The following is a 17,820-nucleotide window of genomic DNA, read 5'->3' as shown; positions in this document are numbered from 1 at the left end:
TGGGGACCTTACCACTAACCTTAGCATAGGTCACTGAGGCAGTTAGAAAGCTCCTCAGTGGCAAAGCGCCAGGTGTGGATGAGATTCGCCCCGAGATGCTAAAGGCTCTGGACATTGTTGGGCTGTCTTGGCTGACGCTCTTCAATGTCGCGTGGAAATCTGGGACAGTGCCTGTGTAGTGGCAGACGGGTGTGGTGGTTCCCATTTACAAAAAGGGGGAACCGGCCATTTGCTCATCCAGTCTACATGTGTTTTGTGGATTTTTTTGAAGGCTTTTTGACCGTGTCCCTCGGGGGATCATGTAGGGGGGTACTGCGGGAATATGGGGCCCGGAGGGCGTTGGTACGAGCCATCCGGTCCCTGCATGTTGGCCTCCACCAGCGTCGTCCCTTGTCACCGGTCCTGAAATGCCGAAATGAGCTTCCTCTGGAGGGTGGCTGGGCTCAGCCTTAGAGATAGAGTGAGGTGGTCGGAGTAGAGCCGCTGCTCCTCCGCATGGAAAGGAGCCAGTTGAGGTTGTTTGGGCATCTGTTAAGGATGTCTCCTGGACGCCTCCCTTTAGAGGTTTACCAGGCACGACCAACTGGGAGGAGACCCAGTGGCAGACCCAGAATGCACTGGAGGGATTATATATCCCGTCTAGCCTGGGAACGCCTCGGAATCCCCCAGGAGGAGGAGCTGGAAAGCGTTGCTGGGGAGAGGGAAGTCTGAGTTGACATAAGCGGACATGGGGTCGGATAAGCAGAAGAAAATGGATGGATGGATGGATAGTCTACCATGATGCATGCTGGGGATAATAATTAATCAGGGATTTCCTGCAGGATTCAGTCAAAATGCCCACAAATTAAAAATCATTAAGAAATTGAATATGTCAGAATAGTACTTCATTTTGAATGATTTTGAGGGCTTATGTTCTGTTAATTGTGGCCACAGATAAACATCTACTGTAAGTCAAAAGTTGATATCACTATAAAATGAAAACAACATTTATATTTTATAGGCCATGAAGGTCACTTTAGACCAGACTTTGTTTATAAATGAAAAAAAACAAACACAGAAATAGTCTGATAAATGTTTTACTTAAAATTGCATTGCATCCCTTCCCAAAACCCAATATCATTCTGTAAAAAAAAAAAAAGAGTGGCAAAAATAAACCCAATAATACAGAATGTAATTGTGATTGCATGAGAAGCATTTGGCTTTGAATTAAAATTTCCAGACAAGTCTGATTAAGCAATCCAGTTGAAAAGGTTCCTACACTTCTATTCCTGTTTCTACATTGTGACTTAACAGTTTAATCAGTTACAGTTTAATCTGCCACAACTTATGACATATAAAACATGTTATCTTGTAACATGTATCAAAATAAATGTAACATAAATGTGTGCAAAATAAGTATTTCAGACCTAAAACTGAGTTTTAGAGATGCCAACCAGCTCTGTTAAGGAAATATTAGAAATGCAAAAAAGGAAAATATAATGTACACATGAATATCTTCATATATTAGCTTTGTTTCTCTTCCCCTCCACCTTTGACAAAAGAAGCGACCGGAAAAAAAAAACAGCATAGCTGGGAACAAGCAGAATTGATCATTTTCAATTTGATCACACATAACCTCTGGCAAATCTCTATTGGTCATATTCCAAATATATACAGCTAGGCTAATTTCAGGTTGTATACAGCTTTAGTTTATTGTGCACAGACTGCCCTTATAACTTCTGCATCCTTCACTATAAATATTCATGGGTTGTGGATGGAGACAACAAACAGCTTTACGGTACAATAGAATGATAACATGTGACCCGACAGGCTCTCTGTGGAGTATATCCAGGATACCCTTCATGTCTGTAGTGCACACACATTACTAAGGGAGGAGTTATGTACCCAGTCACCACAAGGGGGCAGCACTGGCTAGTCTTTCACATGGGTCCACCCTTCAGGGCCTTCAGGGCTTCAACAGTCATGTAATCCAAGAGGTGTCCAACAACAAGGATTAGCACAGGACCGCATAAGTGAGTTCATCCTCATCCAGTCTTCTCCAGTCCAGTCTCATTCTATCATTTTAAAAAGACAATGTAGAAAGCCATGGCCAAACAGGAAATCGCCACAGGGATGTGAAGCCGCGTCCCAATTATCGCAGCTGGCAAGAGAAATTAAGATTAAGATGGCGAGTGAAGAAAATACATGTCATAAACATACATGCAGATCAAGAGGAGTAACGCAAACCATGTAAATCAGATGTGTTATAAGGCGAGTGATGTAAACATGGAAAGTTTATCAAGAGACTGTGCAACATTTAAGAGTCAAGAGTTTGAAATGAAACAATGTTCGAAGCTTTTTGTTTATATTTCCCTTCATATAATGTCTTTACATCAAAGACGATGTTACTTATTATAGTAGGATTAGCACACGTAAACCAATAACATAAACAAATGCTCAGATCTGTTTAACTATAAAGAAGGCTAATGAGCCTCCCAACCTGTATATTACGTCTGTGACATGTCTAAATGACTGTGTGAATAATCATGGCCGAGTTTTTTTAAAGTTTTTTGTTTTATTTTACAAAGTTTCAAGTGCAGACTTCATTTTGATTGGACAGACGAGAAATAATTTGATCCAAAAGATGTTGTGCCCAATATATATTTGCATCATGACAAAAAAAAGTGCAAACCTCACACTGTGGATGTTTGATATAAAATCTCAATGTGTATAAAGTTGAGACAATCAATACTGATTGACTGCTTTTATGCTCTACATTTTTCCTCTACTTGTTTAACCCCTGCACTGTCAACTGCATATTTTCCCAAGTGTGACACACAGGAAATGTCTACGGACACTATTTGGCATCTTCTCCCCCCTAAGGATATTTTTACGTTAAACGAATAAAAAATAATGCCTTTTCATTATTACACTAGGGATATTTTGTGGTATTATGAGCATGTCATTCTCTATAGATATACCTTTGTAGAAGACGCCCCACACTCCTTTCTTCTCTGACAGCAGCCAGCTGTTGATGCGAGGAACCTTTTTGAGGTACGCACAAGTGCAGATGAAAAGCAGCCCAAACACCAGGATGCCATCGAAAGAGTACACTGTAAAATACAAAAATGACAGCATAAATCAGTCTGCCTCATCAGCAAATTAGCTCAATGCTAGGTTGAAATTTTTCCAATAAACTAGATCTGATAGCTCCTACATTTGCACTTTGAGATTTTTTCCAAAAATATAAAGAGCATTACAAATCAAATGTATTATTATTATTATTATTATCAGAGGTAGGTGTGGCTTACTTTTGATTTGTGAAATTGGTAAAGTCTCGATGAGAAGAGAGCGACAGGTGGGATTACCAATATTAAGTCAATTAACAACAAAATACTCCCTTTTTTCTCACCATGTCAACTGAGATGCGTACATGTTTTGATTTTGTTTTCCACTTAAGAAAAAGTATATACAAATTTATATATGTGTTGTGTGTGTATCATGTATATATGTGTTGTGTGTGTATGTATGTATGTGTTGTATGTATGTATATATGTGTTGTGTTGTGTGTGTGTGTGTGTTGTGTGTATGTATATATGTGTTGTGTTGTGTTGTGTGTGTTGTGTGTGTATGTATGTATGTATATGTGTGTATGTATATATGTGTTGTGTTGTGTGTGTATGTATGTATATGTGTGTGTATGTATATATGTGTTGTGTTGTGTGTGTGTGTGTGTTGTATGTGTATGTATGTATATGTGTGTGTATGTATATATGTGTTGTGTGTGTGTGTTGTGTGTATGTATATATGTGTTGTGTGTATGTATATATGTGTTGTGTGTATGTATATATGTGTTGTGTGTGTATGTGTGTTGTGTTGTGTGTATGTATATATGTGTTGTGTTGTGTGTGTATGTATATATGTGTTGTGTGTATGTATATATGTGTTGTGTGTGTATGTGTGTTGTTTGTATGTATATATGTGTTGTGTTGTGTGTTTGTATGTATATATGTGTTGTGTATGTATATATGTGTTGTGTTGTGTGTTTGTATGTATATATGTGTTGTGTTGTGTTGTGTATGTATATATGTGTTGTGTTGTGTGTATGTATGTATGTGTTGTGTTGTGTATGTATATATGTTGTGTGTGTATGTATATGTGTGTTGTGTTGTGTGTGTATGTATATGTGTTGTGTCTATGTATATATGTGTTGTGTGTGTATGTGTGTTGTGTGTGTATGTGTGTTGTTTGTATGTATATATGTGTTGTGTTGTGTGTATGTATGTATATATGTGTTGTGTTGTGTGTTTGTATGTATACATGTGTTGTGTTGTGTGTTTGTATATGTGTTGTGTTGTGTGTTTGTATGTATATATGTGTTGTGTTGTGTGTTTGTATATGTGTTGTGTGTTTGTATATATGTGTTGTGTGTATGTATGTATATATGTGTTGTGTATGTATATGTGTTGTGTGTATGTATGTATATATGGGTTGTGTTGTGTATGTATATATGTGTTGTGTGTGTGTATGTATATATGTGTTGTGTTGTGTATGTATATGTGTTGTGTGTGTATGTATATGTGTGTTGTGTTGTGTGTGTATGTATATGTGTTGTGTCTATGTATATATGTGTTGTGTGTATGTATGTATGTGTTGTGTGTATGTATAGATGTGGTGTGTTGTGTGTGTGTATATATATGTGTTGTTTGTTTGTATATATGTGTTGTGTGTTTGTATATATGTGTTGTGTTGTGTGTGTATGTATATATGTGTTGTGTGTGTATGTATATATGTGTTGTGTTGTGTGTGTATGTATATATGTGTTGTGTTGTGTGTGTATGTATATATGTGTTGTGTTGTGTGTGTATGTATATATGTGTTGTGTTGTGTGTGTATATGTGTTGTGTGTGTCTGTATATATGTGTTGTGTGTGTCTGTATATATGTGTTGTGTGTGTATATGTGTTGTGTGTGTGTATGTGTTGTGTGTGTCTGTATATATGTGTTGTGTGTGTATATATATATGTGTTGTGTGTGTATGTATATATGTGTTGTGTGTGTATATGTGTTGTGTGTGTATATGTGTTGTGTGTGTCTGTATATATGTGTTGTGTGTGTATGTATATATGTGTTGTGTGTGTATATGTGTTGTGTGTGTATATGTGTTGTGTGTGTCTGTATATATGTGTTGTGTGTGTATATGTGTTGTGTGTGTATGTGTTGTGTGTGTCTGTATATATGTGTTGTGTGTGTATGTATATATGTGTTGTGTTGTGTGTGTATGTATATATGTGTTGTGTTGTGTGTGTATATGTGTTGTGTGTGTCTGTATATATGTGTTGTGTGTGTATGTATATATGTGTTGTGTTGTGTGTGTATATGTGTTGTGTGTGTATGTATATATGTGTTGTGTGTGTCTGTATATATGTGTTGTGTGTGTATGTATATATGTGTTGTGTTGTGTGTGTATGTATATATGTGTTGTGTTGTGTGTGTATGTGTTGTGTGTGTCTGTATATATGTGTTGTGTGTGTATGTATATATGTGTTGTGTTGTGTGTGTATATGTGTTGTGTGTGTCTGTATATATGTGTTGTGTGTGTATATATGTGTCGTGTGTGTATATATGTGTTGTGTGTGTCTGTATATATGTGTTGTGTGTGTATGTATATATGTGTTGTGTTGTGTGTGTATATGTGTTGTGTGTGTCTGTATATATGTGTTGTGTGCGTATATATGTGTTGTGTGTGTCTGTATATGTGTTGTGTGTGTCTGTATCTGTGTTGTGTGTGTATATATGTGTTGTGTGTGTCTGTATATATGTGTTGTGTGTGTATATATGTGTTGTGTGTGTCTGTATATATGTGTTGTGTGTGTATATATGTGTTGTGTGTGTCTATATGTGTCTGTATATATGTGTCGTGTGTGTCTGTATATATGTGTTGTGTGTGTATATATGTGTTGTGTGTGTCTGTATATATGTGTTGTGTGTGTCTGTATATATGTGTTGTGTGTGTCTGTATATATGTGTTGTGTGTGTCTGTATATGTGTGTTGTGTTGTATGTATGCTGGCTGCTGGAACACCTAAATTTCCCTGCTGGGATGAATAAAGTATATCTTATCTTATCTTTATCTTAAATAATAATCCGACATCAGTAACAGTCGACAACCTATTAAAAGGGTTGAATTTTCTGTAGTAACGTCGATTACATGGAAATAGTTTTTTCCTTGCCTTATTCGACTTTCTGTGATATTAATCTACCTAACATTATTAGCATTAGCTACTCGAGCTAGTTAGCGAGACTCATTGTAGCTTAGTTCAAATACGGGGTTACCAGCACAAGACATTTCAAGACAACAACCTTTAAGGAAAAAGGCAAACTGTGAACAATATCATCCCAGATAGTAAACAAGCTTCAATGTAGTTGAAAATAATTATTTTTGGTGCTGCCCGGAGCCACGTCTACAGCTAGCCTCACTTCTTCGTTAGCCTAACTTACACGAAAAAGATACCAACACAATACAACACACCTACCATTGGTCATATTCGCAGTTTGCTCTGTGACGATCCTATATCACTTTATCTTCATTTAAATTAGCATTTCATCATGTTATATAAAGTGAATATATAGTTAGTGCAACCACTTCCTCTCGCAGTCAGTCGGTTGACATTTCCGGTTTCACTGGTCTCCGATTTTCTTCTACGTTTCAGGTTTGTTGTTGTCCTTCTGGCAATAGTGCCATCTAGTGGATGATATGGCTTAAAGCCGCCTGTACTCAAGCCTGAAATAGTCCTATAAACTTCAACCCATTAAATCATTTAATCTCAAACATCTGATACTTGTATCATTATCACTATTTACAAACACCAGGTTACCATTAGAATATTTTAGATATTTATATATTATGCATATAACATTTCCTCTTTTTTCAATATACAATATTACATGCAACTCAAACAATATTGCAAAGAAATTACATTGTTGGATATAAAAGTGAATTGTTCCTAACAGACCTTGTAGCATGTTTGTATATATTATTATTATATACTGTATATATATTATTATATATTATGTATATATTATATTATCATATATATATATATATATATATATATATATATATATATATATATATATATATAATGTATATATTATTTCTCGATTTCATCCATGAACACAGAAAACTTCTAAAATGAGGAAACTAACCCTTTTTTTGTTGTTTTTTATTGTTTGGAGAATGTATTAAAACAAGAATACATAATGCAGGAAAAATATTTAGGAAACTAAGGTCTTAAAATCATTCACATCAACAGAAGTATGCTGGCGCTGCTATAGTTCAGAACCAATGCACACCTTGGGCTGTGCAGAGAAACAGATGAGGACTATGTTGAATTTCCACCCTCACTCCAATGAGTACTCGAGGTACAGCCACCTAGATCCCATTCCCACATGTAATTTTCATTTACAACCATTCCAGAGTGTTTTTTTGTCTAATTAACCTCAAGTTCAGAGAGAACTGAAACAGTGCTGTAGTACAACCTCCTTTTGTTACTTTTAAATTTACCCTAGACTAATTGAGCGCTAACCTACATATACATGATGTTCCAGTATGTCAAACAGTATATAATAATGTTCTTAACTTACTGTATTATTGATAACATGAATCATATACAACAACAGTTTAAATGTGGACTCAAATCAATGTGTAATGCATATCAGTTTCATTTACACTTTGCTGCATTTTTTTTTTTACTTTTACTTAACCAACGTTTGTTTTGTCTAGTTGTTTGCCTTTGCCACACTGGTCTGTTCACTCTCTCTCTTTCAGTGCACTATATTTAAATCTCAAATTAGATTTGAAGGCAGCAGGGAAGTTGTGTGTAATTATATATTCATACAAATTTATTGTAGAAATTAAAGATAAATAGATATACTTTGTGGATCTTCCTTTTTCCTATCGGTTGGATCCAATTAGATCTACAAAAATGTGTTTTGATGGTATTTCATATCACATTATCTCTCCATCATACTTTACACAATCCTGCCATTAAATGTTTCTCCTTCCTCAGACAAAGGCACGGAAATAACTCCCTCTGTCTGACCCAGCCTAGCTTTTGTAAACGTAACCCTTCATCTACAGCTATTCTGCCACAGAAGGTGTGAAAATACCTGAGCACTGTGCCTGCTGTTTCTTATCAGGTCAGATATGAGGCACCTGCTGATCAATGCAAACATAAATGAATAGATTTAAAGCGGCTTTGACTCAGTATCTTTTTACTTTTGCCATGTGACATTATTTCAGTGCAACAAAATAATCTCCAGGTGTCAGGATCAGCATTTTTTTCCATCGTGCCTCGGTCAGACAATCTTCTTAGGTTTGTTTAACACTGACGATTCAACACCTCACACAGGATCCCGGGTAATCAGTACCCTCACTTCTTTATAGTCTAACACAGTGGTTCTCAAACTATGGTACCACCGGTGGTACGCGGGCTCCCTGTGGTGGTATGTAAAGAAATCTCCACAATATGAAAAAAAACCTGTTCAGCATAAAACGACATTTTTAATTTTTGTCGTACTCTTATCTTATCTGTCTTGTATCTATTGGGTTGTATTTATATCAAATGTGTTTTCCCCTCTAAATTAATCTAGTTTTTGCAACAAACAACTTTAATCTGCTCAATTTTTGCTCGCGCGCACACAGACATAAACAACAACAGGAGTACACCTCACGTTTTGAAAAGTTCCACTTGATATTCCGTTATAGTTCAGGACTGAAACAACAGCAAGCAGCTGTAGGTCTACATTAACAGATATTCTGTTATTTATTGGAGATCAGCACAATCGGCAGCAAGCAGCTGTATATAACGGAGCCAGGAGAAGCTTCAGTTTTTGATGCATGTACGGACAGTCACTCACCCTCTCTCTTTTACTCTGAAACTGATGTGATTCTGCTCTATTTTGTTGTCTTAACAATCCGCAAGAGTCGATAGGGATTTTTTTTTTAAAAAAGCAGTTTTGCTATGTTGAACACAGAGACTTATAATACAGCGGCTCTGTATGCACAGAGCCTGCGGTGCGCGCGCCTGCACTCTCTCCCTCTCTCTCCCTCTCTCTCTCGCTCTCTCTCTCTCTCTCATGCCCTTTGGACCCCTGGAATGTCTTTAAAACACGACCCAGGAGCCAAGAGCTCCTCGGTGCTGTCCACTATGATGACAAGGTCGTTCAGGCAAAGGTTCCTTTTGGGGTGGTGCCACTTGTTTCGCTGTTGTAAGATTGGAAGATATTCTCTAATCCATCTCCGCCAGAAGAGATCTGCTAGGTACTGTACCTGTCTCCATCTTCTCTGGGAGTACAGGTCTTCCTTGTGAAAGAGTCCAGGCAGCATGATTGGTTTCGTTTTGAGTTGAAGGAGGTGGTTTGGTGTAAGGGGTTCAAGGTCGTTAGGATCACTTGACACTGTTGTTATCAGCCTATCGTTCATTATTGCTTCGACCTCACATAGTGCTATTTATAAAGTTTCATCACCCAATATTTGCTCCTTTAAGACAGAGTAAAGAATCTTTTTCACAGGTCTGATTAGCCTTTCCCACACTCCACCGTGATGGGCTCCAAATGGTGGGTTGAATATCCATTTTACGCCATCCTTCAGTAATGCATTTTCCACTTTGTGATGGTCAAATTTTTTGAGAGTGTCTTTAAGCTCCTTCTGTGCCCCCACAAAATTTGTCCCATTGTCTGTGCGGATGCTTGTCACTGTTCCTCTGCGACACATGACTTCTAAGTTTACAGCTCGACTCACCAGGCAAGTAAAGATAACACCCCAGCGTTTAACATTTGACCGGCCCCGCTTCACCTCTGTTGGTCCAAAATAATCAATACCCACATGTGTAAAGGGTAGCTGTGGAGACACTCTGTCCTCCGGAAGATCAGCCATTTTCTGCTCGCCAACCTTCGCTTGCATGCGGCGGCAGAGGGCACAGTTCTAAATGATTCGTCTTGCAGATGAGTTTGCATGAGGCAACCAGAATCTTTGCTGTAGTCTGGAGAGCATGTGGCTTCTCCCTGAGTGCCCAGTCTGCAGATGGATATTTTGCAGAAGTAGTTTGGATATGTGAAAGTTTTTGGGTAGTATAATTGGATTTTTCAAGTCTATAGGCATTGCTAACTTGCCTATTCTCTCTCCATCTCTCAGCATGCCTTCATCCACCATTGGATCCAGTTTACAGATTGCGCTGCTCATTTTCACTTTCCTTCTGTTTTCCAAGCGTGTGAGTTCCTGTGAGAAAAAGCGTCTTTGCTCATAGAGAATGATTGACCTTTCAGCATTTTTCATGTCTCCTACAGACAGATGTTGTACTTCACAGATTATCTTTAAAAGGTTCATTTTGTCTTTCAGGGTTTTTGCAGATGTCCAGCTAGAGTTTAGGTCAGTTTTTGCAGATTTTTTTCCTTGATTTAATAAAAGAAGAAGTTCTCTGAACTTTAAGATCCAAGCAACACCTTTTTGTAGTCTGTTCCATGATGAGTAATACTCAATCAACTTGCTGGTTGGATTTTTCTCCACCATGCTTAGACTATTAACAGATGCCTCGTTTTTTTATCTCTGGATCATCGGCAGGAATTTGTCTCAATTTCTTAGGGGTCTCTGGCCAAGCTGTTTCTTGCAGTTCCAGATACTTGACCCTTGAGCCATCTTGACTCTAGGAAGGGTTCAACATGCAGCCCACGTGATGCCACGTCTGCTGGGTTGTCTTTAGAGCCCACATGTCTCCATTGTTTTTCTTGAGATAGGTCATGGATCACTGAAAGTCTGTTGGCAACAAAAGTGTGGAATCTCTTTGTATGATTATGAATATATCCTAGCAAAGAGGTGCTGTCTGTCCAGAATATAGAGTCTTTGATTTCTACTTGTAGTTCTTTTTTCAACATCCTGTCCACCTTTACAGCAAGTGTTGCTGCTGTCAGCTCCAACCTGGGGATCGTAATCTGTTTGAGAGGAGTGACCCTGGATTTCCCCATAATGAATACGACATGGACTTGTTCAGCAACATTTGTAAACCTGAGGTAACTCACAGTGCCATAACCCATTTCGCTCGCATCACAGAAGTGATGGAGTTCTGTAGTCCTGATTGGGCCAAAATTCTCAGGTTTTATATACCTGTCCACTTGAAATCTGCTGAGCTGATCCAAACCAGTAACCCAGATCTGCCATTGCTTAGCCAGTTTTCCTGGGATGATTTCATCCCAACCACATTTTAATTTGCAGAGTTCTTGGAGTATTTGCCAGGCCTTGAGAATTAAAGGGGCAAGGAATCCCAACGGATCATAGATTGAGCTAACCATGGAAAGAATACCCCTTCTCGTGAGGGCTTTGTTCTTGATGGAGATTTTGAAGGAAAAGTAATCACTTTCAGTATTCCATTGGATCCCAAGAGCCCTTTCAACTGGCAGTTTCTCTCTGTCCAGTTTTAGTTCCTTGAGATTCTTTGCTCTCTGATGTTCAGAAATACTCATCAGAACTTGGCGGCTATTACAGACCCATTTGGTCAATGAGAAGCCTCCCTGAGAGCAAGCTTCTTTGAGGTCTCTGATAAGCCTGATGGCTTGATCTACTGTGGCCACTGAGGAAGTCCCTATGGTTATCATTAACCATTACCTGATAGAACATTGCCTCATTATCTGCCATGAAAGCTATTTGTTCCTGGCGAAACCTGAGTAGAACTCCAATGAGAGTATTTGCCAGGTCAGGACCTTGGAGGAGTTCTTTGTTCAAAGATGTGCCTTCGTAGGATGAAGCACAGGCAAACACAACTCTTAGTTTTCCTTTCTGACGATGGTAAACACCATGATGAGGTATGTACCATACCTGTCCGTCTCTCCGATCTAGCTGTTCAGTTGGCACTTTCTCTGCAAATCCTTTCTTGAACACATCATCCATGAAACTTTTGTACTCCATTGCATAACCTTCATCCCTTTTGAATCTCCTAAGAAGATTTAAGGTGCTGTTCTGCCATTTCATAGTTGTCAGGCATTACAGTCTCTTTGTTGCGAAAAGGCAAAGGTAGGTGATAGTGTCCATCCTTTTGTACAACTGAGGTTGATGCTATCTTCATGAATCTTCTGTCCTCATCTGACATTTTTCTCTTCACAGGCCTTTTGAGGGAAGTCCTGATTATATTGTCTTATCAGGAGATCCTTTAGTTGACCAACTGATATTCGATTGGCCATTGCTACCACGGGTCCAGATTCCACAGCAGAACAAGAATAAAGTGGCCCATTTACCACCCATCCAAACACTGTCTTGACTGCATATGGTCCATTTCCTTGGCTATTTATTATGTCCCATGGTTCCATTGCTTTAGGCACATCAACTCCTATTAGAAGATCAATATCAGCATCAATTTCATTCAGTTGTATTCTGTTTAGATATGGCCATCTTTCGAGATCCTTAGAGGTAGGTATATTCTCCTTTGAGACAGGTATCTTACTTTGTGTGAACACTTTGGGTAGGTTAAGGTAGGTGCTGCCCTCCAAGTTACCCATCTCCAATCCAGTGAGTTCATAACTCTTTACAGGCCTTTCCTGCCCCATGGTTTTTAAGACAACCGTAGTTCTCCTTGCTTTAGGGTTCAGCTGCTTCATCAGATTCTCTGCAGAATGATGCAGAGCTGCCAGGATCGAGGAATGCATAAGTTGAGATGAATTTATTTCCTTTATCAACTTTTACTCTGACTGGCACAATGGCTAATGCGCAGTCCCTACCGGCCCCAGTTACTTCATCAGCTGAAACAAGAGCACTGCTGACGGATGCTTCTTTTGTTTTGGTAGGGCTAGCATTGGGTTTGAGTTCTTGATATGTCGTTCCTATGCCTTCTATGTGTAAAATTGTTGGGTGATTCCTGTTACACTTTTGACATGTCAGCCTTTGTTTGCAGTTTTTGCTTATATGTCCTTCTATTAAACATCCAAAGCAGTGACCATTTGTTTTTAGGAAATCAACCTTTTTCTTGTGTGGAAGGACTTTAAATTTTACACAATCTGTTAGTACATGCTTGTCTTTACAGAAAGTGCATTGAGAAGCAGAACTGCCACCTGCTGGCTGCTGTTTGAATGTGCAGTGCTGTCCCATACCTGGGTGTGAAGCACTGCCTTGAAAGTCTGTTGTTAATATAGTAGCAAAGCTGTTACCTTGGCTCTTGTGTGCTTTTAGGTTCACTGTTTGGTTTCTTGTTACCATCCTTTTGTTTGACAGGTGGTGGTCTTGAATATTGAACAGTGGATCCAGAAGTTTATTTGCTTGTTTTTCCATGAATTCCACAAGGTGTTGGGATCTAGCTCTCCTGTTTGTTCTTTGCAAAACATCATAGGCTGCCATTTGCCATCTTTCTCGAAGTTTATAAGGAAGTTTGGATGCGATTGACCTTAAAGTTGAGGGAATATCAAGCTCCTCCATGTGCTGCAAATCCTGCATAGCATTACAGCATCCTCTCAAGTACATTGCATATGCATTCTGCGCTTCTCCATCATCAGCTTTAATAAGCGTCCAGTTCAATGCCTTTTCCAAATAAGCACAGGATATTTTGATTTTGTCCCCATAGTGCTCCTTTAATAGTTGTTTGGCTTTTATAAAACCTCTTTGTGCAGCCATATCTATACAGCTTCGGACAAGACTTTTAGGCTGGCCTGAGGTGTATTGCTCAAGAAAATAGAGCCTATCCTGGCTGCTATTGGTTTTATCCTCAATAAGGTGTTTAAATGCCTGCATAAAAGATTTATATGCCATAGGATCACCATCAAATATTGTTATCTTCATAGTCGGCAGCATGGCTAGTTTTTGTTGCATTATTATAAGTTCAGCAATGTCGTTCTGTCTTTGCCCTGTGTTAATGTTATCATGATTGTCGTGGCTATGCTGCTATAGGCTTAGACTACCGGGGGAACTGACACCTTGAGCTCCTCTCTCTCGCTCTCTCTCTGTGCATACAGTACATCATATTACTGCATGTATCTATCTGTAAATCTCAGTCACTAACCACCTACTTTCCTGGGAGCTCTTGAACTCTCTTAGGCTCCTCAAGGTCGTTGGTTGACGGCCTGCCAGAACAACCCCCCCCCCCCCCCCCCCCCCACCGGATTGTTGATGGACGGTCTGCCTCCCCCCACTGCTGCCTATCCCTCTTCTTGCATCTTATCCCATCTCTCCCCCTTTCCAAGCCCAGCGCAGTCTAGTCCTGTGAAGGCTGTTTTGTCATGAGCTGGGGATCCGGCCAAAGATTTAAGGCAGTTTTTTCTTACCACTGTAACTTTTGCTGCTTTGCTAAAGTGCTCATGATGGATAGAATAGAATAGAATAGAATAGAATAGAATAGAATAGAATAGAAGAGAAATTGTGGCATTACAGCAGCAGGTTATCCAACACACAATATGAGTAAAAAACACAATGTTAGCAATCTAAACACAATATAATATTAACTACAAAGTAAATAATTACTAAAAGATATCAAAAATAAGAATGTGAATATATACAACCAGGATTTCACTAAGCATTACTAGTCTTAAATAGGAAGATTAAATATGGAAGATTGAATGTAAATGTGCAAAAACAGAGTTGTAAATGGTTGTAAATTAAATATGAAAGATTAAATGTAAATGTGCAAAAACAGAGTAGTAAATGGACAGTATTGACATAAGTTAAAGAACATGAGTGTAGACATATTATAAGCAGAAACTATACAATATAACAGCGAGTAGACAGCCAAATGAAGTGAACATGAGTGCAGGGATAATTTGTAAATTTAACATGTGCAGAACAGATTAAAGTATAGAGAGACAGATATTATCATGATGACAGTACTCTGCTCGCATGAGGTGAGCTGTTGTGCAGAGTTATGGCCTTCGGTAGGGTGTGCAGAGGGTGATCAGGATTATCCATAATGGATAACAGTTTGTTCAGAGTCCTCTTCTCTGTCACCACTACAAAAGAGTCCAGCTTGCAGCCTATCACAGAGCAGGCCTTCTTAATGAGTTTGTCCAGTCTCTTAGTGTCACCAGCTCCAATGCTGCTCCCCCAGCAGACCACAGCAGAGAACAGTGCACTGGCCACAACAGACTGATAGAAGATCTCCAACATCTTGCTGCACACGTTGAAGGATCTCAGCTTTCTCAGAAAGTAGAGTCGGCTCATTCCCTTCTTGTACACAGCCTGAGTGTTGGCCTTCCAGTTCAGTTTGTTGTCTATGTTGACACCCAGGTACTTGTACTCCTCCACCACAGACACGTCCTCTCCCAGGATGCACAGCGGTGGTGGCTCTGTCCTCTTCCTTCTGAAGTCGATCACCATCTCCCTGGTCTTATCCAAGTTCAGAATCAGGTGATTTCTTCCTGTCCACTCCACAAAGTTATCCACCAGCTCTCTGTACTCCCCCTCTTGCCCATCATTTATACACCCCACCACTGCAGAGTTGTACTGAAAGTCAGGTGTACAAGGTGAAAAGGAAAGGAGACAGCACAGTCCCCTGTGGAGCTCCTGTACTGCTCTCCACCATTCCACTGAACACTGCCAAGTCGGACAAACTGTGGTCTGTCTGTCAGGTAGTCAGTAATCCAACGCACTGACTATGCACTGGAGAAATCAAAAAATGTGATTCTCACAATGCAGCCGTTTCCCTCCAGATGTAAGTGCGCACGCTGCAGCAGGTAGATGATGGCATCGTCCACTCCCATGTGTGGCTGGTAGGCAAATTGTAAAAGGTCAAGGGATGGTTTCACCTGCAGCCTGAGGTGGGTCAAGATGAGCCTCTCCAACACTTTCATCACATGAGATGTGAGAGCCACTGGTTGATAGTCCTTGAGATCAGATGGTGTCGAGCAGGAGGTTTTCCACAGCACTGGTATCCTCGCCTGGCTCAGACTCAGGTTGAAGAGGTGTTGCAGAATCCCAGACAGCTTGCTGGCGCAGGTCTTCAGAACCCTTGGGCTGATGCCGTCCGGGCCTGGAGCCTTACTAATGTGTAGTTTCTCCAGCTGTCTCTTCACCTGGCCAGTTGTTAGAATCAGGAGGGGGGGATGGAGCAATTCACCTCAGAGGGGGAAGTGCATTCCTGTGGTGCGAAACCAAAGTCTGAAGAGTTCACCATGGGGGGTTGGGGGGAGGGAGAAAATACAAAGGGAGACAGGGAGGTGTGAAGTACAGGGGTGTTGTTTGAGGTGGGAGAGGCAGATGAAGGCTGTGCACTAAACCTGCTGAAGAATTCGTCCTCTCCAGGCTGCCAGAATGTTGTCTTTTTCTCCCTTTGAAACCAGTGATTTCCCTCATTCCAGTCCACACATCCCTCATGTTGTTCTGATGGAGTTTGGCCTCCAGCTTTCTCCTTTATGAGTCCTTGCACTCCCTCAGCTTTTCCCTCAGATCGTGCTGTATCCTTTTCAGCTCCTCCCTGTTTCCAGAACTGAAGGCTTGTTTCTTTTTCTTGAGAAGGGCTTTCAGGTCACTGGTGATCCAGGGTTTGTTGTTAGGAAAACAGCGTACAGTCCGGGCCGGTAAAGCAGTGTTTTCACAGAATTTGATGTATTCTGTGATGCAGTCAGTCATGCTGTTAATGTCTTCACCATGTGGCTTGCAGAGTACATCCCAGTCTGTGGACTCAAAGCAGTCCTGCAGTGCCTCATTGCTCTCCTGTGTCCACCTCCTAACAGTCCTTGTGGTCACAGGCTGTCTTTGGACCAGGGGGATATACTCTGGTGTCAGTAGGACCAGGTTGTGGTCCGATCTGCCCAGGGGGGGAAGGGCAGTGGTACTGTCTTCCTTAACGTCAGCATACAGAAGCTCCAGTGTTTTATTTTCTCTAGTTGGACAGTTAACATATTGATGAAAAGTGGGTGGTGTTTTGTCCATTTTCACATGATTAAAGTCCCTGGTAATGGCTACAAAAGCATTTGGATACTTAGTTTGAAGCAGTGAAACTGTTGAGTGAATGGCATCACTTGCAGACTCGGCATCAGCTGACGGTAAACAGCTATAACAATGGCGTACGTGAATTCCCTGGGCAGGTAATATGGGCGCATTCCCACAGCTAACAGTTCAATGTTCGGGCTGCAGAGACGTTCCTTCACACTAACATAGCCAGGATTACACCATCTCTCACTCACATACAGTGCAATCCCTCCACCTTTCTTTTTACCGCTCTTAATAACGTCCCTGTCCGCCTGAAAAGTCCTGAAGCCGGGTACCGTCACGCTGTGGTCCGGGATGTCCGAGTGCAGCCATGTCTCCGTGAAGCACATAATACTGCACTGGTGGTATTCCCACTGGTGCCGACAAGCACGTCGAGTTCGTCCGTCTAATTGCCCAAAGACCTCACGTTCCCCATAATCACCGCTGGTACAGAAGGCTTACGTTTTCTCTTCTTAGCTCTTCTCTTAGCTCCAGCTCTGCAACCTCGGCATCGCGTCCTCAGCTCCTCCGGAATTACAGGCCTTGCTCCGGGCAGTAGCACCGTGGAGAGCGCCATCAATATAGCAATAGCAAGTAAGGTCTTTTACCTGCTTTCTGTCACATAACAATGAGTAATGTCTTTTTACCTGCTCTTTTTTAATGTTAACAGACAAAGAGTAAGGTATTTTATCTGCTTTTTGTAAAGTGTCTCGAGACACAAAAATTGATTGACTGATTGATTGATATTCCCCTCTGTTGCAGAGCCCTGGATTTTCATCTGGTTCTCCATCCTCAGACACCAGGGTAAGGACTGAAAACATATCAAAAAGTAAAAGGCTACAGGAAAAGCTAAAGCCTGGGCTTGAAACTCTGATTGTGGGTGACTTTGATGTACAAAGGATGT

General features: G+C 40.3%; 1 protein-coding gene across 1 annotated transcript; it reads right to left on the bottom strand.

Moving 5' to 3' along the window:
- Positions 1–1,060: 1,060 nt before the first annotated feature.
- Positions 1,061–6,677, bottom strand: tmem167b (transmembrane protein 167B). The gene is made up of 3 exons (XM_020634338.3): positions 6,514–6,677; positions 2,961–3,092; positions 1,061–2,140 (listed from the first exon to the last, which is right to left on the bottom strand). The coding sequence occupies exons 1-3, from the start codon at positions 6,521–6,523 to the stop codon at positions 2,058–2,060; spliced, it is 225 nt and encodes a 74-aa protein (XP_020489994.1). The 5' UTR covers positions 6,524–6,677; the 3' UTR covers positions 1,061–2,057.
- Between the last annotated feature and the right edge of the window lie 11,143 nt (positions 6,678–17,820).

Source organism: Labrus bergylta, chromosome 5, assembly GCF_963930695.1.
Source record: "Labrus bergylta chromosome 5, fLabBer1.1, whole genome shotgun sequence".
Taxonomy (NCBI): domain Eukaryota; kingdom Metazoa; phylum Chordata; class Actinopteri; order Labriformes; family Labridae; genus Labrus; species Labrus bergylta.
This window is presented reverse-complemented; position numbering and strand designations above follow the sequence as displayed.